Source organism: Rattus norvegicus, chromosome 8, assembly GCF_036323735.1.
Source record: "Rattus norvegicus strain BN/NHsdMcwi chromosome 8, GRCr8, whole genome shotgun sequence".
NCBI lineage: Eukaryota > Metazoa > Chordata > Mammalia > Rodentia > Muridae > Rattus > Rattus norvegicus.
Genome location: NC_086026.1, coordinates 63,211,967 through 63,222,620, shown reverse-complemented (window position 1 = coordinate 63,222,620; position 10,654 = coordinate 63,211,967). Strand labels below are relative to the sequence as shown.

The window sequence follows — 10,654 nt, the reverse complement described above, 5'->3', positions numbered from 1 at the left end:
GAAAGGGGCAAGAATGAGCCCTAAGAGTTCCTCAACCTTGAAAAGAACTAGACAGACCTTGCCTCCCTCTCCCTCCTCTCTCTTCCTCCTCCTCTTCTTCTTCTTCTCTTCCTCTTCCTCCTCTTCCTCCTCCTCAATCAAAAAGGAAAAACATATTTATGTGTCTGTTTCTTAATTTCCTCCTTCTCTGAGTAATATGTCAACACAGTTAACAATCTCACAAAACATTCCACCATTTAAAATTTTGTTCTTCTTTTGATCAAGTATTTCCCCCACGAACTTCATAGTTTTGATGATTAAATCCATGCTTATGGAATTTTGCTGATCCTTCCATGGGGTAGAAAGTCGGATATAGTTACTGTCCTACAGTGCCGATGTAGGGAGGACTCGGACATTCTACTTCCAAACATGCCTTGCCTAGACTAGCCTATGCAGTAGACACAAAATAGATTATATCTGCTGAAATATTGATAGATCTGAATGAAGATATGAATATTTTTTAAGATAGTATTTGGAATGACTAGCTGTTCTTTAAATGAAGTGTCTGTGTACATTGGCTAATTAAAAAGACAAGGGACAGACCAGAAAGTTGTCTCAGCAGAATTAGAAACATCTGTAGCTCTTGCAGAGGACTGGACTCTGACTCCCAGCACCCACACAGCAACCAACGAACATTCCTAACTCGGGTTTCAGAGGATCCAACTCTCTCTTCTGAACTTTCAGGTACCAGGCACACAAGCCGTACACATACATCTATGCCAGCACACATATACACATAAAAAAACATGTCTTTAAAACAAACTTCCCTTCTTTCAAAAAAGGAAAAAGAGAAAGATAAGAGGAAATTTAAATTTACCTTGGATAACAAATAGTGTTACAAAGACCGCAAGCTTGAAGCTTACAATGGAGTAGGTAGCACGTGAGTGCCAAGTCGTCAGGAGTCTGTCACTCATTTTTGCTGGGTGATTTATGCAACTGAGAGACAGGGCTGCTATAGTCTTCTGACATATCTTCGGAGTGATGCTGTTATCCTAAGCGCCACCACACAATTCTACTGCATTTCACTACTTTTGACAATGTAAACTCTTTGGGGATATGAAAAAAAGAGAGAAGCAAACAGAATACAATGTCTTTTCCCCCCTCTTTCCATGTGGGCTTTTGCTCCTAGAATACAAGGAGATATGGGGGAGAAATGATACCCGGACTCTAAGTCACTTCCTGACACCTCGATGACACTTCTAAGTCTCAAGACACACCTGTGTGTGTAGGCCTGATACGGCAGTCACAGGGGTGACGTGCCGGAGCCTAATTTAAGCTGTAAAATAGCTGGAGCCTTTACTCTGGGTAGAGTGACTATGAAGGAGCTCCGCGTGTGAAAAAGCTCCTCTCGCTGCAATCAATACCTGAGAGCAACTGCAAATGGAAAGATCTACTTAACTTATAATTTTGAAGTCATTGCTGCCCTGTCACTCTGAATCAGTGGTGAGGCAGCAGTTCAGGTCGGAAGTACTCAGGGAGCAAAGCTGTTCGCCTGTGACCACACAGCAAAGGGAGAGGAAAGGGACAGGATCCCACAGTCCCCTTCACTCACAGGCCCTCAGTGACCCAAATTCTTCCTGCTAGGTCTCAGCACTTCCCAGTAGTCTCTTCCTAGAGATCAATACTCTAACACATGGGCCTCTGGAGGACATTCAAGTTCTAAATGAGAGCACTCCATAAGCAATTTTCAGAGCCTTTGAACTCTCTCAAGATTTGGTACTACAAGAACCCAGAGCTATGGGGTCAAGAGTCCTGATGTTCAGACTTGAAAGGCGCTTTGTTTGGACACTGGTCTGTTTGCTGAGGCCATTTGCGATTGGACAGATACGGTGGCTCTCCTCCTTTGCCTCACAAGAGAAGTAATACGTCCATGGATTTCTATCATTGTTGGCTGGAGACCAGAGAACAAAGACATAACTCAGTATTTTTTCTGGAATAGTCATCCAATAGTTAGAAAACAGCATTCTTTTTCCAAACGAGCACATCGAGGTTTTATAATCTTTTCACTTGCCTAATCAAAATGTTCTACCAAATTTATTTTTAGGATAACTTTTTTTTTGAAACCTGTTTATCCGAATCCTACCAGAGCTTAGAATGTATTTGACTTGAACACTTAAATGTCAGACTTAGGCACACGGTGAGTGTAGCATCCAATTGATCGCACAGTAGCTGGCTGCACACAGAAAAGGCGAATCCTATTATGACTTTTGGTGATCAGTTCATATACTTTAGGGTTTTATCATTCTTGAGGTTTTTAAATAATATATATAAAAAAGAAAATTTACATAGTTGATCAAGAAAAATACTGCTGATGATTCCAATAATTAGCAATAAATCACTATTGAAATGGTTTTATTTTATGGAGAAAACTTAGGTCCATTACGTGTGTATTTGTGCTCAAATGTTTCTGTTTAGTAAACATTGTGAGCATTTCCATGTTGCTAGCTCTCCCAGGGTGTGATTTTCTTGCCAGCAAAAGTATTCCTTCCATTGTTTCTTTTTGTGGAGCAGCTTAGACACTCTCTCTTTCTTGTTATCCGTGTGTGTGTGTGTGTGTGTGTGTGTGTGTGTGTGTGTGTGTGTGTGTGTGTGTGTGTGTGTATTTATAAGGTCTAAAGCCTATGCCTTTGTACACATCAAACTCCTAACTTTTAACACAAGGTTGTTGACCATATTTGGACTTGAACAACTCAAACCGCATGAATATCACCAAATAGTTGGTTGTCTAATCAGTCAACTTGATGGGTCACGTTGTTAAGAATGTTAACCACTGTAGTTGATCTGAATAACCCTAAGCACATTATTTTGGAACTAACGAGAATCAGAGAACACTCAAATTTCAGAAACGACACCAGCGGGAAGTAATAGAAATAATTCCGTCTCCTGGGAACATAATGTGAAGGAATGGGTTGAACATAACATGCTGGGTGACAGGTTGTCACTGTCTCTAAAGCAAGAGGCTCTGTGAGATCTGGGACAATACCACAAAGAAGCAGGCATTTCCATTTTTAAAAAGAAAATCTACGTTAAAAAAAAAAAACTAGCAAATACATGTATGCTTGGAGACAACACGATCCCTGGTTCGCTGAGGTGTCTCTGGAAAGTTTAAACCAGAGAACACTGTTCTCATGGAGTAAGCGTAAATGGTCTACCCCGAGAACTGATGGGGATAGGGAAGGTTTAGGGCAGAAGTAGTAGGTGCTGGGATTGGTCAGTCAGCCGAAGGAGAACAGCAGAGGGGACAGGAAAGGGTGGGAGAGAGAAGGAAGGAGAAAGTGCCAGCAGTAGAAGGTGGGCAGAGGGCCTTAAGGAATTGCTGGAGGCAGTGATGAGGGTGGTGTGAGGGATGTTGGGGGAGCGGAAGAGCCATTCATCTAGGCAATGGGAGGCACCCTGACCCCATGTCTCAGGCACAGGCAGCATTAACACTGAACTCCAAAATACCCTAGACAAAGATGGTAGAAAAATCTTGGGGTTTTACCCTCAGCTCATTGGCGTCGTGTAACCATAGTAACTGTCACTCTCTGGAGCGGAGTTATGAACACCTGTGGACACTGAAATCTAACGGCTGGCTTTCTTCCCGGCTTCTTTTCTTGCTGGTGGCGGCTGCTTCTGTTCTCTCCCAGCTTTCTATCGGAAGGGTGCTGTCTTTTGTTCCCCACAGGATGTTGATCCAGGTGTGCCTCTATTTCTACTGTAAATTTTTGTGGCGCTGCATGAAGTTTGTGATGCGTAAGCTCACGGGAAGGTGTGAGCTGCAAAGGATTTGCTACGGCACCAAACCCGGAGCTTCCAGAACCATGAAAATTGGTGAGCACTGAGCAGAAGGGAGGGCGGGATTCCGAGTTGGCGGGACTGGGATTGCAATGCATACTTCAGTGTTTAAACATTCATAAAGCGTCATTTCTAATGACATTTTTTGTGTATGTTATTGCCTTAACAGAAACGTCACTGAGAGATTCAAAAAGCAAGGTAAATAAATCATTTTCTTGCTTTTCAGTAACTTTTCACTGAGGGGCTTACATCTATCATGAAACAAAACAAAAAATGTGGAATAGTGAGGTGGAATGTGAAGGTAGTTTGATGCCCAGATCCCACGTGAAAGAACAAACTCCTTCAGGTTTGTCCTCTGACTTCTATTCATACTGTGTAGAGTGTGTACCCCACACAGACATATTCACAATGTAATAAAAAAAAACTTTAAAAACAATAAAAACTAAAATACAAATTTCAAGAGCAAAAAAGTTATCTCTGACTAAAAACTAATGCAAACGAAGTGTTTAGCTCACTGCTAACATATGTTTTTACATACGTGACAGTTTCTAGGCAGACTTGTAAAGTTTAATTTAGAATTGAATTAACTCATTTCATACTCCCTGTTAAGTCATAAAATAAGTATGTAATAACAGCATTAGCTATCCAATATTTCCACAGTAATCAGACCACTTAAACTTTACACTTGAGATTAGGGAAGCCACTATATTAATTATAAAAATAATACACAGGGCTGGAGAGAGAGCGCAGTGATTAGAAGCTGTTCGGAGGACCCACGGTGGATTCCCAGCATTCACAGGGCTCAAAGCCATCCGTAACTCTCTTCTGACTTTCAAGTGCACTTTACACACATGGTGCCCGGACACACATTCAAGCTAAACACCCATACATATAAAATAAAATAAATATTTTCAAAAATGATTACACAGTTGACAATCTACACAAGGAAAAACACTTCGTTTTTTGCAAGAATTTTGGTAGTTTCATTTCATCTTCTTGAACTTTGGCGATCTTTAAATTGTTGGTTCTCATCCTGTAGGTTGCCCTCCCTTTGGGGTTAAGTAACCCTTTCACAGGGGTGACCTAAGACCAGCAGAAAACACAGATATTTACATTATGATTCAGAACAGTAGCAACATTGCAGTTATGAAGGAGCAATAAAAATAATTTTATGGTTGGGTTCACCACGACATGAGGAACTGTGTTAAAGGGGCGCAGCATGAGGAAGGTTGACAACCACTGCTTTAGACCGTGTCCCCAGAGCCCTCCGTCTATCCGATGGAGAGGGAAGCATGTTGCTGTAATATAAATAGCTTTAAACGATCAACTTTGGTGAGGAATGAAGCAAAGTACAAACCGTCTCTGTGCCTGCTGCATGCCAAATGCCATGACTAGGAAAATGGTGCTCTCCCAGCTGTGGAAGCCCGGGAGGCATTGGAATTCAAGCACACCACACCAGCCCGCTTTCAGCGCCCGCTTTCATAGAAGTGTGGTACTTGAAGCCCCCATCCCAAGAGGTATTCTTGAAGCCACTGGTGCTAATGAAAGAAACTGACTGAAAGATGTTTTTCAGCTGTTGCAGACATCAGTGAGTGTTCATCCTGATGCTATCGAAAAGACTATTGATGACATCATGGAATTGAAAAAAATTAACCCTGACATCAATCCACAGTAAGAACTGGACTTGTATTCAAGAAATACAGAACATGGCTACTCCTCTCTCTCCCTGTCCCCCTCCCTCTCCCTCTCCCTCTCCCATTTCTCTTTAAAATAATTATCTGTAGTGTTTTGACCTTCAGATGAACAATAAGTAAAAATGGGGGCTCCTCATGTTCTTAAATGGCAGCGGCTTTAAGCTTCTGGTTTGTGAGCTTATGGCCCTATTGCCATGAATGGAAAAGGGGGTGTGCAAGCTGATATCAAAATATGTGATCAAGGAAGCCTATTGGTCAGTAGGACATTGTTTGATGTCTGTGCTTTACATTAATTGCACGTGTTCAAATCATAATGTGCTTAGGCTGGTTCTGCTCCCTCCAGAACATTCCTTCAGTTCCTTCATGAATATTCCATCATGCTGGGCTGGTAATCTTAGAGACAGTTCCTACCTGCTTGTCAAGAAGACAGGCATGTGTGGGAGGAAGAGATGGTTTTTATATGAATATTTTAGAACTTTATAATTTATTCCTCTCATCTTGGGAGTATTAAAATGCATTTGGCAATGTTCCTGACATTTAAATTTAGCTTTATATTTTCCATTGGGTGCAGCAATTTTTCAGTAAAATTTCGACCTTAAAGGCATTAGATAGAATAAATTCTAAAGGCAGGTATATTTAGAGACACTTTGAGGTAGGAAACAATCAAACTGTCTTTTAGATCTGTGTGGATGAGGACTTCAGCTGTCACTGCTGAGAAAGACTGTTAATTAACCAAGAGGAAGACAGAGTTTGGGGGGATTTAGAATATGCTAGGCACTGCTCTATGTTCTTGTTCTGCCTGGGAGTTCAGTCAGAAAAGCTCCATTTCCTCCTAGTCTCTACAACATCTATTTGTAGTCTTGTGATTTAGAAAGCTGTACTTTTCTTCATTCGGATGTTCAGATTGACTTAACTACGTAGTAACTAGTTTTAAAACCTTCTGATGGGCTGGAGAGATGACCTTGCAGTTAGGAAGACTTAACTTGCAGAGAACCTGAGTTTGGTTCCCAGGACTCACACATGGTCTCACAGCCACTTCTAACTCCAGTTCCAAGGTATATGATACCCTCTTCTAGCTTCTTCAGGCATCTGCATGCACATGGTGCACATAAACTCATCAACACACGCACAGACACTAAATCTCTACTAACTTTTTAAAAACTTTAATTAAAATACGATTACATCATGTCCCCCTTCCCCTCATCCCTCCCAACCCTCCCATGCCCTGTCCCTCTGCTCCCTCAAATTCATGGCTTCTTTAATTATTACTGTTCCATATATATTTATATATATGCATAAATACATAAATTCATTCTGCTGTGCAGTCACAGCAGAATGTGTACCATCATATGGCATCAAAAGCCATACCCCATGAGAAAAAATTGAAGGAATAGGCCTTTTTTCTAGCCCTGGAAATGAGACTCGAAGAATAAATATCATAAACTAAGTGGTCCTGGCGGGGGAATGGTGGAGACAAGTCTGGTCCCGCTTCTCTTGGGACACCACACACAGATGATTCGGCCACTGCCACCTCCTCTACCACCACCACTGCTGCCTTTGTTTCTTTTCTTTTGTACAGAAAATTCCTTGTCCTGAATCCCCCGAGGGCCGCTCCCTCTTCCCTTCTCTCCCTTTCTCTTCCTCTAACACAGAGACTTGTGAAGTACATCTGATAGACCCAGCTAAAGGCTCCCTAAGGATCTACTGTCTCCTCTGCTTTCAAATCTACGTCAAACCACCTTCCCGAAGGCCTCCCTGGGTCTTTGTTTTGTTTTGGTTTTGATTTTGGGGTGTGTTTGTTTGTTTGTTTGTTTGTTTGTTTTCCCAAACATTTGCACTTGCACTTAAGAAAAAGCTAAAATGAAGGAAAAAGATTTTCATAGTTCATCAAGAATTGTGCTTCTAGGCAGCCGCAATGGGAAGCTGAGACAGGAGGATTGCCATGAATGTGAGGCCAGCCTAGGCCATCGAGTGAGTTCTAGGCTAGCCTGGACTGCAGCATGAGATCCTGTCTGGAGAAACAAAACAAAATAAGGATTTTGAAGAAGGGATGGTGAATATATTCATGAATATATATTCCTGGATACATACATTAGGATGTTTACATTGAAAGTTCTATCATACGAGCATCAAGTAAGCAGATGCCAACAGCCCATGGGTTCAGTGTTTTCCTCACGCTTGGTTCTTCTGCACTTTAGGTTGGGAATCTCTCTCCAGGCTTGCCTTCTGCAAATTGTGGGTTACAGAAACCTCATTGCAGATGTGGAAAAACTGCGCAGAGAACCCTACGATTCCGACAACCCCCAGCATGAAGAGATGCTTCTGAAGGTGAGTCCTTCGCTACTGTCTGCTAATGGCTGCCAAGCACTCAAGCCAGCCACTCATCTGTGCACTGGGGGCACAAAGATGGATAGGCCGTGAGTGCCACCACAGATGGGCGGGTCCGAGTTCTCTTCCTGGTTGGACATATAGTTTTCACCAGAAAATTCATATGAGAAATCAACCTTAAAGTCTGTCGGTCGACGTCTATAACCTGGGCAAACATCCGAGGTGATCTGTGTGGGGGAGGGGCATCTCACACTTGGCTGGAGTGTGGATTGTTTCAAATGCGTTGAAAGCTGTGGGAGAAATGAGGAGGCATTTGTCAGAGTGTCATGGGGTTTTTACTTACAACTTCAATACACGTCGAAGATGAGGAGGTTGATTTCTACTTTGGCAATGGCCCTCTGGGGAAATTACCCAAGATCCGTGTGCGGGTTATGTACTCATGTGACTTGGCAAATATTCAAGGAGGTAAAGTTTTATGCATGGTACATTAAAACTGCCGGCGAAGTGATGTGGAGTTGTAAGTACTCCTTGCTTCAAATCTTACGAGAGCTGATACTGCAGCTTCCTCAGACAGCAATAAAACTTTCCACAAAACACCAAATTACGAGGTAATTAAAGTCCAAACAAGACCAGCATTTGGAACTACTAATTAAATTTAAATGTTTTAGACATTAACTTCTAAAAATAGATGCTCTCCTGTCCTCAAGTGTTTCTCTGTCTCCTCTTCAAATTCAAATAGGCAGTGACAAAACTCAGGGAGAGGCCTGAGAGGTGGCTTAGCTGTCAAGAGAGCTTAGGACTTAACGTTGGGGTCCCTGTACCCACAGCAGGTGGCTCCAGCCCAAGAGAACTGATGCCCTCTTCTGACCTCTCCAGGCCCCTACACTCATGTGTGTGTAGTCATACACAGACACGCACAAATACGTAATTTAAAACAAATCTTTAAAAAAAAAAGGAAGCAGTTTTTTATATCTTATTTTAAAAAATCAACAAATGTAATTTTTAAATGCACCTTGTGTTTTGTGCGAAAGAGTTTGTGTTTCTGGGCGTGCAAGCCTTCAAGCTAATGATTCCTTTGTCTCTACTAATTAGTGCTGGGTCTGAAGTGATCATTAAAAACTGAAGAAACTTCATTCTTGGCAGTAGCACTCCTTCCTCTCGCTCTCCTCTGTTAATTTTAGCTAGCCTGCTAGCTGACTTCTGCCTTCTCCTATTGCCCGTTCTCCTGACCATTTTCTGATGGAAGTTGTCAATCCCAACAACATGATGTAATAGCCAGGATCAAGGTGCATGAAAATGGAATGAATCAGCGTTATGAACAGCTGGTTACATGTGTCTAGACTGCTTCGCAATGGCTGGGATAAACTCAACGTTAACTGATGGCATTTGTGGGCCTGCGGTGTGGCTGGTCTCATTCGTGAGCTGGCTTATAGTAGATGTCCAGAAAGAGACAGTCAGACGGACTGATGGGTGAATGCATGACTTACAGTAGTTCCTCAGTGGGTTAGCCAGGGTTCTATAAAATAACAGAACTAACAATGAATATATAGATATTAAAAGGGGATTCATTTGAGTGGCTTACCAGCTATGGCTCAAGCCGTCCAACAATGGCTGTCTCCTGGTAGATCCGGTAGCTGCTTATTCCACCGAACTGATGTCTCATCGGTTCCAATCTGGAGCTGGAGTCCCAGGGAATTCCTAGAGAGCTGCCAGTTTTCAGGCTATGTTGTCATCCTGAAGGAATTTGATTCACTCAATGGTTCTAGCACCAAAAAGGCTCAAGAACAAGACAGATGAACTTGCCAGTGAGACTGGAAACAAGAAAGCCAAAAACCAAAATCGTCCTTCTTCCATGACCTTTATTGTGTGTGGGGGGGGGGGGTCACCAGAAAATGTGACTCAGATTTAGGGTGGGTCCTCCCACTTCAAATGATCTATCCAATAAAAATCTCTCACAGCTGTGCCCAGCTGCTTGGGTTTTTCTTAGTTCCAGATGTAGTCAAGTTGACAACCAAGATTAGCCTTCACTCTTAGCTGTATGTTAAGGTCAGCTAAAGATGGCACGGAACAGGCACCCACATCCTAGTCACTAATTTTGAGTTCATCTCAACCAGTGTAATGGACTTCAGACACATTCGAACAGTCTGTTAACTTTCATCAGTGGTCGGTACATGCTATTATTCTGATGTCATGGCTAACGAATCAGGTTGGTGATTATTTCCTTGAGATATGAGAAACTGACATTTATGTTAGTTCAGGTTCTGACTATCTATCCCATATCTAGTAGATAATAAAACCCAGAACATTTACCATTAAGTTCGGCATTTTTTGCTTGGCGTTTGACTGTTTTGAGACAAAGCCCCACCTGTTATTGTGAGTTGGTCCTGAGCTCACTATAGAGCCAAGCCTGCCTTTGAATTTGTAGCCATTCTCCTGCCTAAGCTTCCGAAATGCTAAGGTTACAGGTGTGAGACATCCTGGCCACTAGATTCTTTCCTTCCATCTTCCAAATACTGACAGAGAGGCTTTTGTGAGACAAACCTGGCCATCTTAATCCCAGACACCGCTGCAGCAGTGGGGAGGCCGGAGCAAGATGACTGGGGCCTGAAGCTCAGTTTGGGCTGCATGAAAAATCCTTTCTCAAACAAAACAAAAACATCTTCAGACTTCTATGTACTGTAGGCGAGAGTCCATATTCTCAGAGCTTCCCTTCAGCCCCTTCCTAATGTATCTCTCTGAGCTCCATCTCCTGCATCCCCGTCCATAACATACAGAGCCTTTCACCTCAGCACACCAAGTACCCAGGAATTTGTTCATTG

At 42.4% G+C, this 10,654-nt stretch overlaps 1 protein-coding gene across 2 annotated transcripts in view; it reads left to right on the top strand.

The window, feature by feature from the left end:
- Elmod1 (ELMO domain containing 1) overlaps positions 1-10,654 on the top strand; it is a 56,988-nt gene that overhangs the window by 28,906 nt on the left and 17,428 nt on the right. For both annotated transcript variants that reach the window (XM_006243083.5, NM_001191579.1), the window contains exons 3-6: positions 3,704-3,849; positions 3,983-4,011; positions 5,387-5,484; positions 7,706-7,835. In XM_006243083.5, the coding sequence (XP_006243145.1) occupies positions 3,704-3,849; positions 3,983-4,011; positions 5,387-5,484; positions 7,706-7,835 (403 nt within the window). The remainder of the gene's footprint in view (positions 1-3,703; positions 3,850-3,982; positions 4,012-5,386; positions 5,485-7,705; positions 7,836-10,654) is intronic.